General features: G+C 36.0%; 1 protein-coding gene across 2 annotated transcripts in view; it reads left to right on the plus strand.

Annotated features, from left to right (window-relative positions):
* Positions 1 to 27,659, plus strand: part of PDZRN4 (PDZ domain containing ring finger 4) — a 338,512-nt gene that overhangs the window by 271,287 nt on the left and 39,566 nt on the right. For both annotated transcript variants that reach the window (XM_033118549.1, XM_033118551.1), the window contains 2 exons: positions 2,220 to 2,476; positions 5,507 to 5,609. In XM_033118549.1, the coding sequence (XP_032974440.1) occupies positions 2,220 to 2,476; positions 5,507 to 5,609 (360 nt within the window). The remainder of the gene's footprint in view (positions 1 to 2,219; positions 2,477 to 5,506; positions 5,610 to 27,659) is intronic.

Consider the following 27,659-nt stretch of genomic DNA (forward strand, 5'->3'; position numbering starts at 1 on the left):
CATTAGTAGGATTTAATGTGTGACTGGGAGGAACCCTGGCCACAAGTTATTGTTCCCTTTACCCTCAGATATTGCTTGAAATTTCATTTAAAAGGGCACCATCTTCTTTCATTCTGCCACTGTTAGGGGTTACTCTAAACGCAAAGCTTATAAGAAAAGGTACCATATTGACATAGTTTCGGTAGGTTTTAAATAGTTGATAAAATGACCGCAAGTTCTTTTCAAAGAGAGAAGGGGATGATACTTTGCAAGAAGAGATATTCACTAAACAGAAGGAACACCATGAAGTGGGAAGCCTGGGGACAAAGGGGCAATTCTTCTGTACCACGGGCAGAGCCACCTTACCTACCACTGGCTCAATATCCACAACCCTGGGATTTATAAATACCGACCACAATACGAAGCATAGAGGATGACATCATTAAACATGGGAGGTTAGATTTTAGTTTGTGCTTTAACATTCCGGAACTTCTCTTATCATCTGCTGACTACATGTCCTCAGGGGAGACAGCAGTGGGCCCAGCACAGAGTGACTGTCATCCGATAGTAGCTCAAGGAACGTATGATTGTGTTCGTAGGTGACCCGTGTTTACTTACTCCCATGTGCCCAAAGTCATCAAGACATTCCAAGTTTTTGCCAGTGAAAAATTGCTGATATTTTTCAAGTTTAGTCCATGGAGAAAAGAATCCGAGAGTGAATGTACAGACTAGTGAGTGTGTGCGCACTGGTACTTACTCAAATCCCCAACTAAAGTTTCTTACTAGTGATCCAAGAACAGTACTGGGATATATTTTGCTGGTGAGGAGACTTAATTGCTCCATCTTTGAAGGCACATTAACTCTTTCAGGGTCCATTGAGTAAATTAACTCCTCCAGGTCATTAAGCCTGTCTCTACATGACATGATTTTTACCTGGCATTGTATCATTTACCCCAAAACACTCCACACTTGCTCTGAGCACACACATATTCTTTGTCTACTCAGGGAGAGAGAATGTGCTCATTTGAATGTTAGCAACTGCTCGATGATTGCAACTCAGTGACTCCCTTTGCTTCTTACCAGGGATCTCTAAGGATTCACTTGTGCATAGCAGTTATCAGAGCCTCCCCAATAGGCAGGTGTCTTAGTTGTCTAGAGATGGTATAATTTCAGGAGTTTTGAGTACAGTATTGTGCTCTCAAGCATCTTCTCATATATACAAAAGCCAACATTATTGATTCAATTGGGGTGGGAGTTGTGAAGCTATTTTAGGATTCCATGGTCCTTTATTAAAACACAATTCTCACTAAGAAGCTGTGTTATCAGGACCCATTTTAGGGAAGTAAATTGACAACTATTTGAGAGCAGCCTGTACTGCTCTTTAAGAGGGTGTTCAGAAAAGTGTGCAAGTGTTTGGAGTGCCACAAAGGTTAGGGTAAATGCCACTAGTTGGCCTTGCGGAGAAGCAGTGATGAGAGGCAAATAAATGTTACCTCTTTCTTTGTTATGTCCAGGGCTACCTTGGAGAGTTATCAACTGGTATAAATTAAAACAGGTGAGGATCCAAAGAGATACGGTATTTTCACTCAGAGGTGTTTCAGAGAAGTGCTCCTTTCATGTGCATATCATATAAATCAGCTTGGATCTTGTTAAAATGCCAGTTCTGATTTGGGAGGTCTGGAGTAGGACCAGGTTCTCTACATTTCTAATAATCTCTTAGGTGATGCATCTGCTATTGGTCCACAGACCACAGTTCTAATCGAAAGGATTTGGGATAAAATGTAAGTGATCATGGATAAAGCATGGTTTTTGATAAGAAGATGATGAATATGAAAGGTGTATAACAGTATCCTAAAAAAAAAAAATAGATTTCAGGCCAGGAAGACTTTGATAAAATATTTAAAATCCCACCAAGAGATTGATCATAAAAAAAATATACTTAACATTTCTACTTATCTGAAGATTTTAGTGAGCATTTTCTGAGGCTGAAGTGTTATTTAAATTTTTAAATCTTTACTAATAATTCTGATGGTGTACTTCCTAAAGATGCCTGAAGTCATTGTTTTCCTTCAGAAAACAATGGGTGAAGAGTTCAGTAAATGTCAATGTCTGATTAAATATTCCTTTACAAAATTCATATCAGAGTTGGTTTAAACCTCCTTTCCCACCTTCTATTAATCTATCATGACAGCCTCTCTGTTCTTTCCTCTGAGATGAGTAATGTCCTTCTATCTTCACAGGTCAATGGGAAGGACCTCTCAAAGGCCACCCATGAAGAGGCAGTGGAAGCTTTCCGAAATGCCAAGGAGCCCATCGTGGTTCAGGTGCTAAGGCGGACGCCTCTCAGTAAACCAATCTATGGCACGCCCCAAGATGTGCAGCTCATGAATGCCAGCACTCAGACGGATATCACCTTCGAGCACATCATGGCCCTGGCCAAACTTCGGCCACCTACCCCTCCAGTGCCAGACATCTGTCCATTTCTGCTCTCAGACAGGTACTTTTCTGTCATTTCTCCCTCAGCCCTGTTTGTTTCCATTCATCATTTAAAGTAGGTGCTGGAAAGAATCAGTCACACTAGCAAGCTGACAATTACGGAGACAGGTGCTCAGTTCTGTTTGGAAAATGTCTCCAATGTGTCTACATCCAATTAGTGCTCAGCTATCCCTGCTTGCGACTTTCCCTGACCCTCACAGTTGCATTACCTCAGGAATCAGACTTTCTGAGATGCAGTGAAAACTTCTGTCTCTGATTAGTTCATCTTTGTGTTTCCAGTAATCAAAAGCCTCATGCTACTTGAGCGCTGGTCAGGGAAATCGCTTTTCTCACCAAAGCTGCCAAAAACCTTATTAAGACTGACACAGAAGTGGCATGTTGGCACTATATTCTCCACTGTGGGTCGCCTCAGTCTCTCACTCTTTTGCTTTTCTCTTCTTTAAAGGAGAAGCTAGGAAATTAATCTAATTGAAGTGCAATTCTCCAAAGAAAGCAATTATCCAGTATATTGAGATGTAAACAAAAGTCCCTGGCTGTCAGAGGATAAGTATAGAACTATGAAATAAGGAACTATTAAAGGAATATTTCTTCCCAATTTTTTTTCACCTAATTTAAAGGCAGTTAGAGATATTTTATTCAAATAGTCCTACTTGTATAGTCTTGGGAGTATGTTTTGACCCATATATTTTGTTCTATAAACTTTTAAGCAAATATTCAAACATTATTAAGAGTTTGATTTATAAAAACAACAGTCTCTTCAGACTACATTTTCATTGCCTACTGTACTCCATTCTCCACTTTGTAAAACGCAAATCTAGTCATGCCACATCCCGGCCCTTTAGTGGCTTTTGTAAGCCTATTTCAGTATACTTTAGAATCATCTGGGAACTTGGAAAAGAACTATCAGTTAATTGCCTGAATCCCACCTCAGGCCGATTCAATAGAAATTTTTCAGAGTGAGATCTAGTCATCAGAATTTTTCAGAAATCGCTCTAGAAAATTTTAATGTGCCACCATGTTTTGGAAAACACTCCTTGAAACCTCAGATTCCAGGAGGGCAGGGGCTCTGTTTGTCTTGCTCATGACTCTATTCATTCATCCATTACTTATAAAATAGCCCCTTATGTCAGACACTGGGACTCGGTGCTGGGCATAAAACTGGAAACCAGAATAAACTCACCACTTCCTGGAGCTTATATGATAGAGGGAAAGAGGAACAATACACAAGATAAACAAATATATACGTAATATCCATTAGTACAGCCTGACCCAGAGTAACCACACAATAAATACTCTTTTGATTGAATAATTATAGCCAATATTTATTAGCTCACTTAATATGTTTTAGGGAATACTTCAAGTGTTTTACATTCATTAACTCATTTAGTCCTCACAACAATCTTTGGAGGGAGTGTATTGTATTACCATACACACGCAACACATATTAAATAACTTGGCCAAAAACACATAGCAAAGACATGAGAGGGCCAGGCTTCTGAGCAAAAATGTGAACCCAAGTGCCCACGCCTCTGACCAGTATTCTGTGTCCCTCCTTGCAGATCTTAGCAACCTCTTCTAGCAAACGCCCTAGGGCTGCGGGAGGTACATCCCCACCAAGTGCTCTTACAGCTTCTGTATTTTCTGCTTCATTGTCACACTACATTAAAATTCCCACTTTGCTGCCTTACCCAAATAATAGGGTAAGGATTGTATTTTGTGCACCAACATATTTCCAGCACTTGCCATAGGGCCTGGCACCTGGTAGACATGCAATAAATGTTTATTGAATGAATGAGTAGTTCCTCCCGGAATGGCTTCCTTCTTGTTGACAGAAAGATGAGAGAAACACATCAGATGCCCCAAACAGCAAGCTTTGACATTTTGCCAGCCCAAGTGGGCTTTGCAGAGCCAGTCCAGATTTAAGCAAGGAGGGTTTACCTGTTAGACCGGCAAGCAAGGTGCCTCATGTACTGCTTTTGTTTTTTGGACCCACATTGCTTCACCCTGTATGGAGCCAATAGTAGTGAGAAGAGGCTGGTAGAATATTTACACTGACTGTTTGAGGGCACAAGGCTAAGTCTCTCTCATCTTCCAGTTAGTGTAAGGGAACTAATGGATGTTACTAACTCCAACTTTCAAGAACGTCCACACGGGCAGAGCTTAGCGGTCTCCCCTGCAATGCACTTGGTTCACTGCACTTCGGTTTTTTTCATTGACTTTTAGAAATAGAAATGACCTCATACCCTATGCTGTTGAACTAGGCTTAGCCTTTATATGGTGTAATGTGTAGTTTCTATCATAGCATATAGTAATTTGAAAGCACTTCAATCAATTATTTAAACATTGCCCAAAATTAAAGGATATATAAAAGTCATATACAAAGCCCTGGATTCCCCTCATTTTGAAATACCTGTGGCTTATAGAAGTTTCCAGTAAGTGATCACCATGAATGCTCTTTAAGATTTATACTCGTGCCTTTTATCAAAGAAGGGAAAATGTGGGTTAGGAGAGAGAACGAGAAAGGAGGTCTTAAGGAATGGTGGCAATGTGAGTACGTTTCACAATCTGAAAAATATGTGCTTTTGAAAACAGATTTCAAAAACCAGTTCGGAGCTGTATGTTATGAAATTGGTAGTACTTTGTTATAAAATATTCCTCTTTGGGTAGACTCTAATCTCAAATGCCACATACCCATATATGGAGCAAGTCACGTTTGGTGGAATGGCAGCAGACCAGAGAGTATCAATAAAGCACCATGGCCTGTCAAAGATTTCACATTAGGCTTCACAGAATGTAGCTCTGACCATGGGCCCTTATCTTTGAATTCTCTCAGAAAATCAAATTGATGGACGTCATGCAGGTGGAGAAAGAAAAGCAATTGCTCATTTTGAACGGTAGTTCATTTAAAGGCTAGATCAAGTATAGGTCTTATTGCAAAGCAGAAAAAACTAAAGTGAAATTCTAAAATCACTTTTAATCTTGAAAACAACCCTTTTGATCCATTCCTATCATATTGCTACATTCCCCATAGCTGCCATTCTCTTCACCCGATGGAGCATGAATTTTATGAGGACAATGAGTATCTTCCCAGCTTGCCGGCTGATGCAGACAGAACAGAGGACTTTGAATATGAGGTAAGATCATTTTCACACCACTTCACATTTCTTCACAAAGTTATGGTTGAGGGGTTTTGCATAACAAAGACAAAATTAATTTATTGCTGTGGGAAATATTTTGTCTACTATATATCTGGAATAAGATCTTTTAAATATTTGTTTTAGCTATTTGGCTCTAGTATTTTAAGTATATTGGAAAACATTTTTGTAATATAAACTTCAAATTAATTTGCTCACGCTGTTGCTTTTTATAAATAATATTATGGCAGCTATATTGTTTTTCTTCTTTCTGTAATATAAGAGAATTTCCAAGTAGAGTTTGCAAAAGAAATTGTATTTAAAACCAAGATGGTGCTTACTATTTTCATTCATTGTATAATATTTCAGTTGGAATTGATAAACTAAATTTTGTTATATGTTATATTCCTTCCCTTCACAAATTCAATATTCTTTTTATTTAGGATTCAAGTGTGTACTCTCAAGAGCAGTTTTAATGACTTTCTAGAAAGAGAGATGGCCTCAAGCCCATTGTTGTTAAATTATGTTTAGCCTTCGCAAGGTATATCTTAGAGTATCTGTACTATGATATATAGCAATTTCAAAAGCCCGCCTATTAATTATTTAAGAGCTTTCACAAAAGTTAAAAGATCTATCCTAATATTTCCTCAGCTTCTGCAGTCTGTAAATCTTTGAAAGGTTTCAGACTACTCTGGCATTTGGAAATAAAATAGATTGAAGAGGTAAAGAAGCTTTGGTAAACAGGCAGAGAACCCATGATTATGTGCCCTTTTAATGCTTTAGATGATGTCATACAAGTTCAGCCAAATGTTGTTTTCCATTTTACAACCAGGAAATCCTGAAATCTCTTCCCTTAGGAGAATCTGAAATCAAATAAGGCTGATTCAGTGAAGCTCACCTAAAGCAAATAGATGTTTATTTGAAACCTTCTCCCTGCAAAAGTCATTGCTGGGGATTACGGAAATCATTATTGCTTTTCAGCCAGAATTTGGAAGGCTGTGGAATGATACTTAGTATCTGAGTAGAAGGTTTTGTCATTGTTATTGTTCGTGTTAATTTTTATCCTCTCCTCTCCATTAAGTTGATTGAAAAGTTTTATTTTATAAATCCACTCAAGTACTGGTATATACTGAAATATCCATTAAGTTTTGTCTACTCATGCAAAATAAATTATAAAATTGAGTCACTTACCCAAATAATTCAAGATTAAATGATGTTTTCCTTTTAGTTAATGAATTCTTTGGGTTCGGGGACTGAAATCACCTTCAGCTTTTCATTTAGCTTGTGCCTTAAAACTTTATTAAAATAAATCTGTGTGCTGGGGGAGGGCATGGGAGAGAGACTCACTTAGTCTAAGCAGGTTAATAGTAAAAAAACTTTCAATTAATTAACATATCATTGAATATGACATTCCAGACAGGTTTCCTTACCTTTCTGTAGGACTACTGTAACTGAACTACGATGTTTTTGACCAATACGAATCACTGATAGATGCCAGCATCAGTGTGATGACAGGGGTAAATGCTCAGACAAGTCTTCTGTAGCCTGTAATCTCAACTAATCACAACATCATAGTCATTAATTTGCTGTCAGTTGTGATTCTATAGCCAAAGGCACCTTTCTGAGTGATTGAAATAAAGAATGTTCCTGTAAAATTTAAATAAGAAAGAAGTTACTGTGACAAGCCTCAATCATGTGAGAGTATACATTTGAGAACATGATGCATAGCTCAAGGTCAGGGTAGAGACTTGAGGGAATATCCCAAGGATAATTGACCAAGTTTAGGAGAGAATAATGATTCTACCCAGTACTCCCCAGTTCGTGACAGTTACGTGGCAGAGGTGCACACACCATCCATCATGGTGGCCTCAGGTTAGACTGTAAAATCTAGTCAGTTCACTGCTATCACCAGGGCTGATTGTGGCCACCACAAAAGTGGGAGAGCTTTAGAAATGCTAATCTCATCTGGCTGTTCTCTTGTACTTAGAAGCAGACTGGTCAAGTGTTTCTGTGACCAGCAGGATGACCCCAGCTCCTCCAGGAGCTCTGTCATAGCCCATTAGCTCTGGGGATGCAGTGGATGAGAACCTTCATGGAGGACCCGTTTCGTGCCACTTAGAAAATATTATAGGAAACTGGCTAAAGAGAGGACTTTATCTCAGAAAGAGATACTCATTCTCTCTCAACCTAAATATGTATACACACCAGCAGGTAGTTGGGGAAGTAGAAAGAAGACTCCATTTCATCTGCTTTCATTCATTTGTATCATAAATATTTCATGAGCACTTAAAGATGCCAAATTCTCATCTAAGTTTGGGACGCATGAAGCCCCTGCCCTAGTCTAGCTTAACCTTTATGGGAGAGAAATGGACAATAAACAAATAAGTAATGACGTAGTACATTAAATGGTGATCCGTACATGCTTATGGAGAAAAACAAGCCTGGGTAATGTAGAAAGAAATGCGTGGTGTTGGGAGGGGGGTTGTTATCTTATACAAGGTGGTCAGGGCAGACCTCTCTCCTAAGACTGCCAAAGGAAGTAAGAGAGCTAGCCATGTGGATATCTGAGGGAGGAGCTTTCCAGATAGAGGGAAGGGAAACACAAAGGACCTGAAGCAGGAGCATGCCTGGTGCGTTCAAAGAACAGCAGAAGCCAGTGTGCCCTGGCAACAACGGCAAGGGGGGGGATGGTAGGGGATGAACTTAGAGTGAGGAGGGGCATAGCCTGAGGAACCTTTGGCTTTTACTACGAAATGCAAAGTTGCTGGAAAAGAAAGAGCAGGGCCATGTTCTGAAGCCCTAGCAAGATCCCTCTGGCTGCTGGCATGACAATGAGGGAGCAAAGGCTACAGCAGAGCAGTCAGGTGACAGGCAGCTGTGGACTGGACCTCGATGGTGATAGAGGAAGCGCTAAGACAGTCTGGAAGGATACCCTCCACCCCGGTCTGGAGGGCTCTGCCTAAATGTCTGTGTTTCCGTTACTTGCCTCATAGCTTGAATATAGTTTATGCGATAGCAGTTTTACTTCTGACTTTTTAAAGGCAAAATATCATAGGCCAGAGTGAAACACAGCTTCTGACGTCCACTGAAATTAGCATAGCAAATCCACTCTTTAAATGACAGAAAGTGTAGAGAACTGCATTTCTGAACTTGCTAAAGTGCAAAGTATGCAACTACCTAAACCTTTTTATAAAGGCCTACTTACTGTTGACTCAGTGAACCAAAGCTGATTTGTCTGTCTTGTGAATGTATATTTAGGGACTTTTAGTATGTAGATTATTGACCCAATAGACCAAAACAGATCTGACTACCCTGTAAATACGTATTTCGGGACTTTTTAACATGCAGATTATTGCATTGATTGACTGTAACAGCTCCCATCAGAGCTATGATAGACAGCAAATGCTTCTTTGGAGATATTATGGTCAATGTGTCAATGTTATGGTGACTGTGGTGTGTTAGGGTCCCCTATAAAATTTTAATGACACCCATATCTCACCATGGCCTATCACCCCTTTGCCTAAGAAAATTATTTGACTAGGTTTAAAATTCTCCCACTGTGCCTCAGAAAAGTCTCAGAGGAACAGTCTGCATTAAAAGATGCACAGCTTGAAATTTGTTCTCTTTAAAAAATGATGGCACTTGTTCTCCAATTAAAAATGATGAAGGATTTTAATTTTATTTTTGAGAGAAAAAATAAAAATGTTTTTAAATGTAAACAATGCACTTATCATCAGAGTCAGGATGCTCCGTCTACTGAAATACCACTGAAGATAAGCATCTCTTCTTTATTTTCAACTTTGTTCTTTTTTTTTTTTTCTCTAGAGCCAGCTAAAGGTTGAAATAAATCATAAATAGCCCTTAGCAAGTCAGAGGCAGATCTCAAATCCAACCTCTACCAGAAATAATTTAAAGGGAAAAGCTTCGAGAAATATAGCATTCTTTCACCCAACTCCTAATAAAGATATGTTTGCTACTGCCTGAGTGCAAGGAAGATGTTGAATTTTCTGCAGCATTTGCTATTAACTCTCAAACGTCAGTGCTGATAGAGTCGGAGAACTAACTAATCAGTGCAACATTTTGACAGCATGAAACATCACGTTATCCAAGACAAGTAAATAATGTAACCAACATTTCTGATCCTGCAGATTTCCATCACTTGAAAATGCTATTTGAAATCATTTTTACTATTTCCCCCCTAAGATCAGGCTGAAGAAACATATCCAACAGTCTGAATTAAGTACACTTAGAGTTCCCCTTAGGTGCATATTGTCAACACAATGAAAAGGAACTTAGCAGTTTGCTTGAAGAGGTGGAAAGGAGAACCTTCTGTACGTATCAAATTTCTGTGTACATGTTAACCAAAAACCAAACTTGGGCCAATGTCTATAAATAGGAAAGAACATTTAGTATATTAATGAGTTCTTCACAATGTTTATGCAAAGCATAAGTAAACCCTTATGCTATGCCGAGAAGTGTCATTTTGCAAAATTTATTTCCCAGAGCTGGATCCCTTAGAATAGGTGCAGAGTGTTTGTGAGAATTTAAATATATAATCTCTCTCTCACTTAGTTAAAGAAAAAAGAAGTATGAATCAAGGAGATGTTCATTCAGAACTTAACAAGAGGATAAACATTAACTAAATTTCAGTCATCTCATTTGAGCAGCTTCATGATTGGCGAAGCCGGCTTTGGGTATAATCTTCCAGGCACACGTGTGAGAGAGCTCTGTAGCTCCTTTCTAGGTTGTGAGGGCAGAGGCCTTATCTGCCTTGTTCACCATTGCATCACATCCCCTGTTTCATAATAGGGGCTCACTATTTGATGAACAAATAAATGAATTCTTGCCGTCTCCATGGACCAACTTCTGGGCAGTGCAGTGCCTTTCCTACTTTTTATACAAAGGAATTAGAAAGGAACCTGGGACTGCCATGCAGTTACAACAGATCTTCTCTCCTTTTGTAATAGGTATTTGTTCTTTATGTCAGGGATCCTAATCTTAGTACCATCTTTGTTTCAGTTAAACACTTCTAAGGAAAGGGCCAAAAGAGGGGGAAATGTGGAGAGATAAGTAATGAACTAGAATTTAAATGGTCTACCTGAAAACTCATCTTTACCGATTACCATTTAATAAAATCATAGATTCTCATACTGGGTATGAAGTTGACACATTGTCTAATCCACCCTTGTACTCTTTTTATCTGTAACTTCTTTACCAAGGGATCACTCAGCAAGTTTGTGATACCCTACAATGGACAGGGAACTGAGCGCTTCCCCAAGGAGTCAATTCTGACTCTGGCAATCTCTGGGTATTTAGAGGGGAAAATGGATCAAAGAATTTGAAAACAAGTGATGGAAGGAATATGTTTTGGTTTGACACATAACTCGTAAAGAGACTACATAGTATCCTTATGTTGCAGTGGATAGTAGAGAAAGAGAAAAATAGTGTGTAGAGTATGAAAGTGTAGAATCTTCAGCTTTTTTTCATTCAGTGGATGCTTTCTTTATATTTCACCAGTCCCTTTTCTTCCACTTGCTAGTCACATTTTAGAATTATTAATGAGATATACAAATGATTTTATAACACTTACTACTGGCGCAATAAAATCATCCATTTTAAAAAAAATCACCTTCGTATGTTTTATTCTTTTGGAAAATTTATTGAATTGAAAACTGATCTAGATGAAGTGTGAAAATATTTTTATTTCTTGACCATTTAAGGTAAAATGGTGTTTGGTCAATTTGGAGTTGGTTCATTGCAGTATCTGTTAATGATGCCACCCTTTTCTCTATTAGGTCAAATTAAAATCTTAATCACGGAGGCCAAACCAGTCAGTTGTCATATGTTTGGGCTTATATTTCCAGACCCTCTGGGGCATGCTCCTCCTTCATACGGCCACTGCCTCCTCCCCTGCCTACAATGTTAGTCTATTTCTAGATCACCTCAGGACAGTCAGTCCCTAGTCTCTACAGTCCATCGTATTCACCACTCCTCAAGGGCACTCTCATAGGATCTTTCCCTGTTCATCATCTCCTATGATTCGAGTCCTTGAATTAACTCTAACATTCTCTGCCTGGCATTGAAAATCCTTTGTACTCAGTCACCACCCTGCTTTTCCAGAAATCTTGAGGTCAAACTCCACAGTTCAGCAACACTCAAAGAATCTGTGTGTTTTCCTTCTTCTGTGACGTTACTTATGGGCCTCTCTGCTCCCGAACACCTTTCTCGTATTGCTTTCCCACCACTGAACTCCCATACCACATTCTATAAATATATATGTATATATATATATCTATACATATGTAGATATATATATACATATATATATATATATTCACTATATATTAACACACTATATATACATATATACAAATATATGTACTATATGTAAAATTATATATATATACAAATATATATGTATATATACACACACATATACATATAGAGATATAGATATAGATATATATCATTATGCCCTGGGTTACAGTAATTTATACACTTATCTTTTTCTTCTAAATCATTTGTCTTTCTTACCAGAAGTGACCACTTCTAATTATCTCTCACCAGGAGAGCCTAGCACAGGCCCAGGCAGACAGTGGGAACTCAGACGCATTTGCGGAATGACTGAATACATTATTGATTGGCGCTGCTACTGTTCTTATTTTATGAGTGTCCTGAAAACAAGCACAAAGGGTTAAATAGGGGGAAAAGTAGGGAATAAAGCTAATAGAGAATAGAAATTTGAAATAAAGTGTGAAAAATCTGTGTTTTTTTTTCTCAAAATAATTTAACAACCTAGTAATTAGAGTAAATGGATTTAAGCGTACAGTTTTGCCAGATTGTAAAAGAAGACTATTTGGATTTTTTTGTTGCCTTTCTAACAAGAAAAATATATGTTTTACTCCAAACATATAAGCTGGAGAAGCTTGTAAATAGACTTGCTAACTGACATAGATGAAGAATGACTGGCGTTCCGTTCATGTTAGGATAACCATACATCCTGGTTTGACCTAAACCGTCTCCATGTATGGCCAATGTTCTGCTTTCATGATGGATAGCACCCTCTTTCACTTTCAGAAATGTCCTAGTTGTTCAATACATTATATGGTTGTCCTAGTTTTTATACTTGTTGAACGTTGCTGAGATTTTGGGATCATATTTTATATAATCCTAATATTCTAAGCAATGACTCAGAATTTCTTACTTTGAATACCCATGTTTATTAAATTGAACTTAGTGGTGACTTTCTATTTTTAAAAAGCTCTCTTTAAGGAATGACTAGAAAAATAAAATACCACAAAGTTGGAAATAGTCACCAGTTATTATGATCCTTTTAGATTTCTTAGTGAAGGAAATGAGATTAGTATTGCTGTTAATTTGGTCATGTAATTTCATAAAACATACACGAGACAAAGCTATCTTTCCCCTCACTGATTATCACAACACTAACCCTTATTTCCTAAGAAAACAATGAAAAGCAAATTTAACCTTCCAGGTTGGTTATTAAACAATGTAACCATGGGCACATTTACTTTACGAGGAATCTAGATATAAAGAGATTCCTTACACTGTGTACATGAGTTTTATCAAAACGCTGACATTCAATTTTTATTTGAAGACACTCGTGATGCACATTCAGATGATTGCAATGCATTACTGAAAGGTGTTTGTGAAAGGTTGTATTTAAGGTGAACATTTGCATTTCAAATCATGTTTTCCCAATGACTTTTATTCTGCTTTCAAAGAACTGTTTTCATAAGGGCAAAGAAAGGAGAGCTGGCTTTCTCAATACAAAGCAAATCACAGTTAAGGATTCCAAATGTTCCTTCCAGAGGCAGTATAATCTGGTGGGAGGAACCCAAACGAGGAGTCTTGCCCTAAGTCTAGCCCTGTGTCTTGAAGAGGCCATTTATCTTTTGAGTGACAGTAACTTCACGTGAGCTTCGTGGAGATACCATTGTTAGTTTGGTATCTAACTTAAGTAAAGTGAGACAAATGCATAGTCAAATCCTTTAAAATTTTACAAATATTTTAACATTTCAAACATCTCAACCCACATTTTACAGTTGTTTTTTTTTTATAAAGAGAGCACACACAGTCATATGACCACACATTAGTCTGTGTCTACTAACATATTATACCAAGTAACACACCTCTCCGTATTATCTCTGACTTTAATTTTAGTATTTAGACCAAGTTAACCTCTATGCGTTTGCCACTTAGAAATGCCTCCGGCTTTATTCTCCTTTCTCAAGATTCCTTTGGCTATTTGGGGTCTTTTATGGTTCCATATACAAATTTTAGGATTTTTTTTCCCTATTTCTATGAAAAATACCATTGGAATTTCGAAAGAGATTCCATTAAATCTACATATGGTTTTGGATAGTATGAACATTGTGTTGTAACAATATCAATTCTGGTCAATGAACACAGGATACCTTTCCATTTATTTGTGTCTCTTTCAATTTCTTTTATCAAAGTCTTAAAGTTTTCAGTGCACAGATATTTCACCTCCTTAGTTAAATGTTAAATTTACTTCAAAATGTTTTATTGTTTTTGATGCTATTGTGAATGGGATTATGTTTTTTTTATTTCTTTTTCAGCTATTTTGTTGTTAATGTATAGAAGCTCACCTGATTACTGTATGTTGATTTAGTATCCTGAAATTCTGCTGCATTTGTTTATTAATTCGGTTGTTCACTGGGATCATTAGGATTTTCTACATATAAGATCATGCAAACGGAAACAATTTTACTTCTCCCTTTCTGATTAGGTTGCCTTTTATTTCTTCTTTATGTCTAATTGCTATGGCAATAGGAGTGGTGAGAGGGGGCACCCTTGTCTTGTTTTTTATCTTAGGGGGAAAGCTTTCAACCTTTCACCATTGAGTATGTTAGCTGTGGGCTTGTCATATATGGCCTTTATTATGTTGAGGAACATTCCATGTATACCTAATTTGCTGAGAGTTTTTAACCATGAAACCATGTTGAATTTTTGTCTAATGCTTTTTCTGCATCTATTGAGATGATCATATGATTTTTATCTTTCATTTTTTAAATGTGGTGTATAACATTTATTGACTTGAATATATTGAACCATCCTTGCATTCCATGGATAAATCCCACTTGATCGTGCTGTATGACTCTTTTAATGTGCTATTAAATTCAGTTTGCTAATATTTGTTGAAAATGTTTGCACCTATATTCATCTGTGATATTGCCCTGTAGTTTTCTTGTTTTCCAGTGTCTTTATCTGCTTTTGGTATCAGGGTAATTCTATCCTCATAAAATGAGTTTGGAAGTGTTCAGTCTTAGATTTTTTGGAAGAATTTGAGGATTGGCATCAATTCTTTAAACTTTTGGTACAATTTACCCATAAAACCATCTAGTCCTTGGCTTTTCTTTGTTGGGAGGTTTTTCATTACTAATACAATATTCTACTCATTATTCATCTGTTCAGATTTTATATCTTCAAGATTAAGTCTTGGTAGGTTTCATGTTTCCAGGAATTTGTCCATGTCTTCTAAGTTATCCAATGTGTTGTCATGTAGTGGTTCATAGCAGTCTGTTATGATCCTGTGTATTTCTGTGGTCTCAATGATAATGTTTCCTCTTTCATTTCTGATTTTATTTATTTGAGTCTTCTCTTTTTTTCTTAATCTAGCTAAAGGTTTGTCAGGTTTTGTTTATCTTCAAAAAGTCAGTTTTTACCTTCATTGATCATTTCTATTGTTTTTATGGTCTCTATTTCATTTATTTCTGTTATTTCCTTCCTTTTGCTAACTTTGGGTTTAGTTCATTATTCTTTTTCTAGTTCCTTGAAATGTAAAACTAGGTTGTTTATTTGAGATCTTTCTTTTTCTTAATGTAGGCATTTATCACTTTAGCTTCCCACTTAGGACTTCTTTTGCTGTATCCCATATGTTTTGGCATGTTGTGTTTCCATTTTTATTTGTTTCAAGCAATTTTTTTGATTTCCCATTTGATTTCTTCTTTGACCATTGGTTGTTGAGTAGTGTGTTGTTTAATTTCCACATATCTGTGAATTTTCCAACTTTTCTCCTATTATTGATTTATACTTTCATACTATTGTGGTCATAAAAGATATTTAATATGATGTTAATCTTCTAAATTTGCTAAACTTGTTTTGTGAACTAACATGTGATTTATTCTGAAGAATGTTCTGTGTGTTCTTGATAAGAAAGTGTATTCTTCTGCTGTTGGATTGAATGTTCTGTATATGTATGTTAGGTTCCCTGGTCTAAAGTATATTTGAATTCCAATGTTTCTTTATTGATTTTTCAATATTTCCTTATTGATTATCAATTTAATTTTGATGACCTATCCATTGTTTAAAGTGGGATATTGAAGTCTTCTATTATTATTATATTACTGTTTATCTTTTCATATTTGTTAGTATTTGCTTAATATATTTAGGTGCTCTGACGCTGAGTACATATAAATTTACAATTGCAATATCCTCTTGATAAATTGACCCCTTTATCATTATTTAATGACCTTCTTTATTTATTGTTACAACACTTGACTGATTTTATGTGATGTAAGTATAGCTATCCCTGGTCTCTTTTGGTTTCCACTTACATGAAATATCTTTTTTCATCCTTTCACTTTAAGCCTATGTGTGTCCTTAAAGCTGAAGTGAGTCCCTTATAGGTAGCATATATAGTTGGGTCTTGTGTTTTCAATCCATCCAGCTACTCTGTGCCTTTTGATTAGAGAATTTAATCCATTTACATTTAATTAATGATAGGTAAGGACTTAGTAATGTCATTGTACTAAGTGTGTCCTGGCTGTTTGTAGTTCCTTTTTTCTTTCTTTCTCATTTGCTCTCTTCCTTTGTAAATTGATGATTCATTGACTTTGTGATGGAGGTGGAAATAAGAATGCAGAGACAGAAATGCTTCATTAACTGTTAAATAATTGACAATCATAAGATATCGTTACAATTATTCACTTAAACAAGCATTGGGTCTTGGTTTCTGGCCTCTGCATCCTCCTCCACTTGCCTTATTGTATGATTATTATTTGTTCTCATTTTGGGCTCCTGCATAAGTCTCTGAGTTTTCTCAGTGTGGAGTATCTTGTATTATGCATTTTTGTCTTTCAAGTACCAAGTACATAGTAGAATGATAGAAGCAATAATTAAATCTTAAATATACTTGCAGGCTAGCCAATCTAAGCTTTTTTAAGGAGTTTAGAGCTGAATCTCTTTACATGTTCTCATTTTTTTCATACAGTTGTTTTATTCTTCAAATTAAATATCAGGGAAAATATCATCAAAAATTTTTCAAGTCGAAATCAAAAATTATTATTTACTGTTCTAGCAAACATAACTAAAAGTATTACACATACACACAGAGTCACAGAGTCTCTGACTCTGCCTCTTCATTGACAGGTAGGGTGTTTAGAGTGTGGTGATGAAGCAAATAAATATTTCAGCTCATTTAAACCCAGTGAAAATGTCAAAAGTGTTAATGATATTTACAGATGAAGTAGTGTTTTGAAATACAAGAAATAATCTATGGCTATAGTCATCATAAACAGAATAGACTGGGAAAATGCAAAGATGAATGGCACAAAATTGGTAATCACTTTGACTGAACTGAGATATAACACTTACCTACATCATCAGATTTTAAATGACCAGATTTCATCCCTTAGGATAAGACATTTAAGGCAGTATGTGTTTATACTTGGTGTTGATGCAATTTATAGAAGCCACTGTTTTGGAACCCAAGCCTAACTGTGAGTTTGAGTTCTACAGCAGAAATTATTCACCAGCCAAAGTTAAAATTTGACCAGTCTACGATCTCACACTCTTTTGCCTGTGCTTTCATTTCATCCTTTTTACCTTCTTGTAGATACTCCCTTTTCATATTTCTATTTGTTTTACAGTAGCAAAATGTTGAAAGTTAAATATATATATATTTTCTTTATTGTGTAAAATACATTGAAACCAACTGTTTTTTCACTCTCCTGAGAAGACCAGGTTTTAAAGCCACACATTCTACCCCGTAGGAAGTGAAAGATTTTGTAGGCAGCATTAACAAAGAAGGGATTTGCCATAGAAACTTGTTTTTAAAAGAAAGTATGTACCTTTAAAATGAGAATTGTAAGAGCTCTTTTTTCAAATATAAAAGTAATTTTAGTAATCAAGTCATAATAAGCGATATTAGAGGTAGAACTTTAAAATTAAAACACATTTGAGTAAAAAATAATTACATTGTCTATGGACAGAAGAGAATTAAAATTAAGAGAATTTTGACATCGAATTTGAACCATATAAAGGTTATAGAAGCACATTTGATTTACTTGACAAAGAAAAGTGAAGCCCAGGAAGGTTAAGGATTTATCTGTCACAGCTAGTTAATAGCAGATGCTAGACAAGAATTTCTTCTTTCTCTTAAAAAAAAGCAACAAAACAAAACGAAAACCTTTTTATGGTTACAAAAGTAATAAAGGTTCATTATTTTATTTTTTTATTCAGATTCCCCTTTGACGTGTAATGGAGTATGTGTCCTTTTCTAGAGTGTATAATTGTCAAGAGTATATAATATTTCACCTTCCTCATATGAACAAGCTATAACTAAAACATTCTACAAAGTGTGATTTATACTATAAAAACGGTCTGAAACTCCTAAATAACCATTAGAAGGATAGTGTATTTCCAAGCGGATGTTTATGAGTAACTAAAGGATCCATGAACAGCTGTTGAGCTTTTTTACAGCCAGGAAGTTCATAATCCTTAAAGAATTTTTCCTTTCTTTGGCTTATACATGAATACCTGCCAAATAAAGACAGTCGTGAATCATTTTAAACAAAAGTTTGGAATATGCTTTAAGAACATGTGAGCAACTTAGTTGGGAAATTCAAAAGAAAACTGTAATTCCCTGAGTGAAGACACTACTAACCGTTACTGGTTAAGAAAGGTTTAATCACTTCCGGTATGATATGCACAGAAATTAATAAAATCTCTCCCTCCAAAATGAAAGTTGGAAAGGACTTCAAACTTTTGTTTCTCTCTTTTAGATAACCCAGATCAGAGTTAGAGTTCCCGTTGCTTGCTTTCTTCTGTGTTAATTTGAAGGTCTAAATTTTTCAAATGATGTGCTTTGGGATTTGTCCACCTTAAAAACATTTTTAGTAATTCAATTTGATGCAATAAAACCCAATGCTGGATAAGTAAACAAGTTCACAGACCTAAAGTAGTTTATATAGGTGGCAGCACATGTGAATATTCGATTTGTTTTACTATCTGACACTCATAGAAGGAAATGCATTAATATTATCCCCACTCCAAAACCAGACTGGCCATTTCAGATTCAGGTTCAATTCTTTATGTTTGTTAAAAGCAGAGAAAGCTATGTGTTCTCTCAGGGACTTCTCTCAGTCATGGAGTTATTATCTTTAGAGTCATTTCCTGTCATTTGTCTTAATGGTCTTGAATATATGCATAACTGTATAGTAGCCATAAAACAAAGTGTAGATGTCTATGACATAATAATGCAAGGTGGTCCATACCTGATGGGTATCAGATCAATCACATGGAAATGATTCTAGAAGGTTTTCTGACACCCAAATTTTCTTTATTTTCCAACTATATAAAATAAATTATCTTCATTAAGTCTTCATTTATTGTCCCCTATAAATAACCGACCCATTAGATTGAAAGAAAACACTTCAAAATTCTTACTCCCAACAAATTAAAGGTTTGATTGTATCACTCTGATTGGAAGAAAAAATATATTTAGGTCTATTTGGAATTAACTTGAAGTGGTCGTAAGTAAAACTCCATTGCTTAGTACTTATATGACCTCTCTGAGCCATGGGCTCTTCATCTGTGCAAAGAGCATAACATTAATAATAAGTATTTCTTAATATTAAGTGATAGAATGTATGAGAATATAATATATAAGAATATATAATACAATGGCTGGGATATGTATACTGGGAGTGCCAAAAAAAATGTATACACGTGACTTGTATTCGTGTTCTGTTATTGGTGTATATTGAGTATTACAATTTTAATACAGTTTTTTCCTTTTTTAAAATGTGTATACATTTTTTTGGAATCCTCTGTGTGTGTGTGTATATGTGTGTGTGTGTGTGTTTCTTTGTTTATATATATTTATATTCCAGTGTTTAACCATTGTAAGTCTCAATTTCATCACCTTGAGGAGAAAGGAGAAAATGAAACTTCAGAAGAGAAACTTCATGTCTTATATATGGTAGGGTCTAAGTACAAGCACTTGAAACATTAATTTTGAGCTGCACACAAGGAAAACTACTCTGAGTGTGACAACAGGCCCAAGTATACGTCTGTCTTTTATTTGAAAAACAAACAAACAAACAAAAAAACCTCACATGAAGTCTGTTTGGATCTCTGATTTCCATCTTCTCTATTGTTCCCTTTCCTGAACATCTTAAAAGAATAGTTTGATTCTCTGCCACTGAAAAATCTCATTCATTTCTCAACCCATTAAAGTGTGACGTGAGGATGAAAATTAACAGGTGAATGACCAAATCCAGATATATCTTCTAGTTTACCGTCATTTCGGCAGTATTTGGTACTGTTGGCCATCTTCATCTTTTTGAAACGTTCTTCTTCCTCTGCCTCCACAATACCTCCCTGCCTTACTTTCTAATCCTATGACAGTTCTACCCAGACTTACTTCAATGTCCTATCTCTAAGTTTGGGGTTACTACAACCTTATCTCTCAGGGATGTGGGGACAGTTAAGCAAGCTGACCTGTGGCTCTTGGTGTTCTGAGCTGGCAGGGAGAAGTGAGTTGGAGGAATACAGTGTGCGTGACACCACAACCCTGCTGTGTGTTTGGAACTCCAAGCTCAGAGCCTTGCTGGTTCAGTGTTGCTTGAGAATCAGTCCCTTGGTTCTCATTCTCTCTTGTTTGATCTTCAGGCTTTAATGTGATCCCTTCTGCTTTTCATCTTCCTGAGATTTCTGTGTCCAATCCATCAAGGATTCCCTTTCTTATTTTATGGCATCATTGTGATTTTTTTTTAATGTATACTTTTCTTATACATTCTAGGGTTTGGAGCAAGAGAGGAGATGATTGTTTATGCTAATATCAATGTGTGTTAGTTTCTCCCATTAGACTTTTGGCTCCTTTCTTCCAACTTTTCATATCTCTCATATAAATTATATTTTCAGTATGTATCTGTTGAATGATTTTTTTTTTGTACTTTAAAAATCTGATAAATGAAGTATTAGATTTATTTTTAGACTAGAATAAGAACAACCCTGGTAGTAGTAGTAGCAGCAATGGAAAATTAAAGACAGGGATAGATCTGAAGCATACATTTCAGAGGCAAATTTGAAGAACTGGTAATTACATGAGGAAATGGAAGTACTGAATAAGCTTATTGTGGTAATTGTTTCATAATACATACATATATATCAAATCATCACGTTTTATACCATAACTTTTCCTATATTTCAATAATACCTCAATGAAGCTGGATCAAAATAAGAAAAATAAAATTGTACTCTAAGGGCTCAATCCTTCTGCATATAAACACAGATCATTCTATGCCCAAAATACATGATTAACCATGCAGGCCTTTTACATTTACTTTTCATATTCCATTAAATTTTCTTTTAGACCCAAGTATTTTGGAATGACTTCCACTTCTACTGTGCTATAAATATGTTTTCCTTTCAACTATCCGATAGCCATGGGCACCCAGATAAATTCAGAAATAAGTATTTTTGAGCAATATGATATTTCAGATTCTATGCTGAGCACTGGTAAACCAAAATAAATAAGACACAGTCTTGTATCAAGGAGCTCACAGTCTAGATGTGGGAACATAAGTAACGATACTACTGGGAGACACACAAAAATAAAATACATCAGTGGCACAGAGAAACCAGGGACTAACTCTTTAGGGAGTGGTCAGAGAGGTAATGGCGCCTGAGAAGAATTTTTAACAAGCAGACATTTAAGGCAAGAGCAAGTACAAATGTGTGAAGGTGTCCACAGCACAGCAAGTTCAAGGAACTGCTAATAGTTCAGTCTACCTGGGGAGTAACTTTTGAGGAGTGTAGAAAGAGACAGGATGAGTCTAGACAGGGACCAAATAAAGAAATGTCTTTTATGTCATAATGAGCAACTTGGACTTTACACTACAGGCAATGGAAATACATTCCATGTGAGAAGAGGCGTGATGGTGGCACATTGGTATTCCAAACTGATCCTTTTTTGTTAAGAGTGTGGACAAATTTGGAGGAACCAAATCCAAACAAGATTTAAAAAATTAGGGGCCTATTTTTATAGTTCAGGTGTGAAATGAAAAAGACTTGAACTAAGGTGGTGGGAATGGTATAGATTCAAATAAATAAACTAAGTAGTTGGCTTTTTTAAATAAGCAATAATTATTCAGGAAAAGTGTTATAGTTCTCCTGAGTGAAAAGTGGTTATGAGCCCTATTTTCTTTTTTTTTTTAATTAAAGTTTATTGGGGTGACAATTGTTAGTAAAGTTACATAGATTTCAGGTGTACAATTCTGTAATACATCATCTATATATCACATTGTGTGTTCACCACCCAGAGTCAGTTCTCCTTCCATCACCATATATTTGATCCTCTTGACCCTCATCTGCCAACCCCCTCTCCCTTTACCCTCTGGTAACCACTAAACTATTGTCTGTGTCTATGAATTTTTGTTTCTCATTTGTTTGTCTTGTTCTTTTGTTGTTTTTGGCTTCTATACCACGTATCAGTGAAATCATATGGTTCTCTGCTATTTCTGTCTGACTTATTTATTTTAGCATTATAATCTCAAGATCCATCCATGTTGTCACAAATGGTCCTATTTGATCTTTTCTTACCACCGAATAGTATTCCATTGTGTATATATACCACAAGTTCTTTATCCATTCATCAATCGAAGGACATTTTGGTTGTTTCCATGTCTTGCCCACTGTAAATAAAGCCACAGTGAACATTGGAGCACATGTGTCTTTATGGATAAATATCTTCAGATTTTTTTTTGGTAGATACCCAGGAGAGGGACTGCTGGGTCATATGGTAATTCTATTCATAATTTTTTGAAGAACCTCCACACTGCCTTCCATAGCAGCTGCACCAATCTGCATTCCCACTAAAAGTGTGTGAGGGTTCCTTTTTCTCCACAGCCTCTCCAACACTTGTTACAATCTGTCTTGTTGATGATAGCCATTCTAACTGGGGTGAGGTGACATCTCATTGTGGTTTTTATTTGCATTTCACTGATGATTAGTGATGTTGAGCATTTTTTCATATGTCTATTTGCCATTTGTATGTCCTCTTTGGAGAAATGTCTCTTCAGGTCGTCTGCCCATTTTTCAATTGGCTTGTTTGTTTTTTTGTTGTTGAATTGCATGAGTTCCTTGTATATTTTGGATATTAGCCCCTTATCGGAGGCACTGTTTGCAAAAATATTCTCCCATTCAGTTGGTTGCCTCTTTATTTTGTTGATGGTTTCTTTTGATGTGCAGAAGTCTTTAAGTTTGATATAGTCCCATTCATTTATTTTAGCTTTTACTTTCCCTTGCCTTTGGAGTCAAATTCATACAGCGCTTTTTGAACCCAAGGTCCATAAATTTAGTACCTATGGTTTCTTCAATGCTGTTTATTGTTTCAGGTCTTATGCTTAAGTCTTTGATCCATTTTGAATAAATTTTGGTCAATGGTGACAGATAACAGTCCAGTTTCATTCTTTTGCACATGGCTTTCCAATTCTGCCAGCACCATTTCTTAAATGGTTTCTTTTCTCCATTGTATGTTTTTTGCTTCTTTGTCAAAAATTATCTGTCCATATTTATGTGGTTTTATTTCTGAATTCTCAATTCTATTCCATTGGTCTATGTGTCTGTTTTTCTGCCAATACCATGCTGTTTTGGTTACTGTTTCCCTGTAGTACAAGCTAAAGTCAGGGAGTGTGATACCTCCAGCATTGTTCTTTTTTCTTAAGAATGCTTTGGCTGTTCGGGGTCTTTTGTGGTTCCAAACAAATCTGATGCTTTTTTGTTCTATTTCTTTAAAAAATGCCATTGGGATTTTTGATGGGGATTGCATTCAACCTGTATATTGCTTTGAGTAGTATGGCCATTTTAACTATGTTGATTCTTCCAATCCATGAGCACAAAATGTCTTTCCATTTCTTTGTGTCTTCTTCACTTTCCTTTAAAAATGTCTTATAGTTTTCAGTATATAGGTCTTTCACATCCTTGGTTAAGTTTATTCCTAGGTATTTTATTCGTTTTGCTGCAATTGCAAAAGGAATTGGTTTTTTTTTTTCTTTTTCTGAGATTTCATTGTTAGTATATAGGAATGCAATGGACTTTTGTATGTTGATTTTGTAGTTGGCAACTTTACTGTATTCGTTGATTGTTTCTAATAGCTTTTTGGTGGAGTCTTTAGGGTTTTCTATATCATGTCATCTGCATCATGTCATCTGCAAAGAGTGAAAATTTAACTTCTTCATTCCGAAATTTGGATGCCTTTTATTTCTTTCTTTTGCCTGATTCCTCTGGCAAGGACTTCCAACACTATGTTGAAAAGCAGAGGTGATAGAGGACAGCCCTGTCGTGTTCCTGAAAGTAGAACAAAAGGCTTCAGTTTTTCACCGTTAATTATGAGATTAACTGAGGGTTTGTCATATATGGCCTTTATTATGTTAAGGAATATTCCTTCTATACCTATTTTATTAAGTGTTTTAATCATAAATGGATGTTGTATCTTGTCAAATGTTTTTTCTGTATCAATTGACATAATCATATGATTTTTGTTCTTTATTTTGTTTATGTGATGTATCACATTGATGGATTTGCTTATGTTGAACCATCCTTGTGCCCCTGGGATGAACGCCACTTGGTCGTGATGAATAATGTTTTTAATACATTGTTGCATTCGATTTGCTAGAATTTTGTTTAGGATTTTTGCATCTGTATTCATCAGAGATATTGGTCTGTAGTCCTCTTTTTTTGTGTTGTCCTTACCAGGTTTTGGTATCAGGGTAATGTTGTCCTCATAAAATGAGTTAGGGAGTACTGTCTCTTCTTCAATTTTTTGCAAGAGTTTGAGCAGGATTGGTATTAGATCCTCTTTGAAGGTTTCACTAGTGAAGAATTCACTAGTGAAGCTATCTGGTCCCGGACTTTTGCTTTTGGGAAGGTTTTGGATGACTGATTCAATTTTGTTACTGGTGATCAGTCTGTTTAGATTTTCCAGTTCTTCATGATTCAGCCTAGGAAGGCTATATGTTTCCAGGAACTTGTCCATTTCTTCTAGGTTATTGAATTTGGTGGCATATAGTCCTTCATAGTATTCTTGGATGATCCTTTGTATTTTTGTGGTGTTCGCGATAACTTCCCGGTGTCCGTGATAACTTCCCTTTTCGTTTCTGATTTTGTTTATTAGTGTCTTCTCTCTTTTTATCTTAGTGAGCCTAGCCAAGGGTTTATCAATTTTGTTAATCTTTCCAAAGAACCAACTCTTTCTCACATTAATTTTTCTATTGTCTTTTTGTTCTCTATTTAATTTAGTTCTGCTCCGATTTTTATTGTTTCCTTTCTTCTGCTGACCTTGGGTTTCACTTGTTCTTCTTTTTCTAGTTCTTTAAGGTGTAACATGAGGTTATTTACTTGGGATTTTTCTTGTTTCTTGATATAGGCCTATAATGATATAAATTTCCCTTTAAAACTGCTTTCGCTGCATCCCAAAAATTTTGGTAGGATGTATTTTCATTCTCATTTGTTTCTATTTATCTTTTGATCTCTCCTCTAATTTCTTCTTTGACCCGATCATTCTTTAAAGGTATGTTATTTAATCTCCATGTATTTGTGGTTTTTCCTGCTTTCTTTTGCAGTTGATATCCAATTTCAAAGCCTTGTGATCAGAGAATATGCTTGGTATGATTTCAATCTTCTTAAATTTGCTGAGGTTGCTTTTATGTCCCAATATATGGTGTATCCTTAAGAATGTTCCATGTACACTAGAAAAAAATGTATAGTCTGATGTTTTAGAATGAAGTGCTCTATAAATGTCAATTATGTCCATTTCATCTAATGTGTCATTTTAGACTGCTATTTCATTATTTATTTTCTATTTGGATGATCTATCCGTAGCTGTCAATGATGTATTTAGGTCCCCTAGTATAATTGTGTTTTGGTCAATTTCTCCCTTTAGTTCTGTTAGTAGTTGCTTGATATATTTCGGTGCTCCCTGATTGGGGCATAAATATAGATGACTGTTGTGTCTTCTTGTTGTATAGTCCCCTTTACCATTATGAAATGTCCATCTTTGTCTCTTGTTACCTTTTTCACCCTGAAGTCTGTTTCATCTGATATCAGTATGGCTACACCTGACTTTCTCTGGATACCATTTGCTTGGAGTATCAATTTCCATCCTTTCATTTTGAGTCTATGCTTGTCCTTGTAGCTGAGATGAATCTCTTGGAGACAGCATATGGTTGAGTTTAGCTTTTTGATCCAATCTGCTACTCTGTGCCTTTTTATTGGTGAGTTCAATCCATTTATGTTTAGGGTGATTATTGATATGTGAGGATTTCCTATCATTCTATCTTTCATTTTCTGATAAGACCGTGTCTCCATTGTTTCTTTGCCTTTTTGTTGTTGTCTATTATTTCTGTGTGGTGGTATTCTATGATATTTTCCTTTGTTTCTTCTTTTATTACAGTATATATTTCAGTTCTAGATTTTTTTTGAGTGGTTACCCTTAAGTTTATATGAACTCTATTTTCTTTATATCAACTACTAACCAATGTCATTCTGGCAAACCGAACACTCGGCATGATTTGTCCTCTTTGATAAATGTTCCTGGGAGTCAAGACAGTCACCTGTCAAAATTGATAAGTGAGATGACAGTAGGGAATGTAGTTTTATTTGTAATGACATAGCTGCCAGCACTTGCAGCCTCTTTACCTCTAGACTGGTCTGTCTCACTCTGAGACTTTGCTATTTTCACCCAGATAGCCCCCAAACACATAGAGACTATGCCTACCCATGTGAGATATTCATTCCAGAGTAATCTGTGAGAGCAGGAGGAAGATAAAGAGGCTACTTTCATTAGGCTGTTTTCACAACGGAAGAGTTTCAATAGTTTTAAAAGGGAAAGCATGAACTTGACAAATTCTCTTTAGGCATTTAGCAAAATAGGTAGTAAATTCTGTAAAATAGAGAAACCCAAGGGATTACCATGAAACGTACTTCTGAAATCCTAAAGTGTTCATTACCTCATGCATTGAAGGTATCTGAGGAATTAGGAGCCATATTTTTGATTAAAAGGACTTAGTTCTAAACAATAGAGTGGCTGGTATTTTTAAATTAAATACACAGGAAGGCATTTAAACTTCATCTTTTGCTTTTGTGAAGGAAAGAAATGAAAGTCTCAGAGGACCACCCCAGTGTTGATGAGAAATCCGCAGTGCAGTTCTGTACAACAATTTTTTCCTTTGTCTCCTCTTTTCAAAGGGGACTGTGGTTATCTATGTACATGAACACATTGCTCACAAAATCTAAGAAGGAAAGAGCCGAAATCCAAATAGAGCAACAGCAGGAGTTTGGTCTGCCAATGGGGTGGTCACTAACAAAACTTCCACTTGCAGTGGAAAGTTAAAAATTCTTAAAATGAATGTTTTCTTTAAATGTGATGTTTGCAACAGTTAGGAAAATTCTAATTATGGCAGGGGTCCACTGCTTCTCATTGCCAGACTATCCTGCCTCACATTGTTGACTTTAGGAAACCATATTTTAAAGATTAAACTGATCTTTTCTTTTTCCCTAGAAAGCAAATAATGATTCTTTGAAACTAAAATGTTCTTTACCTTCCAGCACAGAGCAGTGAATTGCAAGGTTTTCTCTGTCACACATGAGTTTTCAACAATTGTTGCAACACTGGTAATGTTCTAAAGGTCCTGCCTTTCCTCTGCTGCAGATGTTTGCCCAGTTGACAGTTAAAATCTATTTTTCATTGAGATTTTTTAGTCCTTTCTATGATACAGTCTT

The sequence above is a fragment of the Rhinolophus ferrumequinum genome, chromosome 10 (genome assembly GCF_004115265.2).
Source record: "Rhinolophus ferrumequinum isolate MPI-CBG mRhiFer1 chromosome 10, mRhiFer1_v1.p, whole genome shotgun sequence".
NCBI lineage: Eukaryota > Metazoa > Chordata > Mammalia > Chiroptera > Rhinolophidae > Rhinolophus > Rhinolophus ferrumequinum.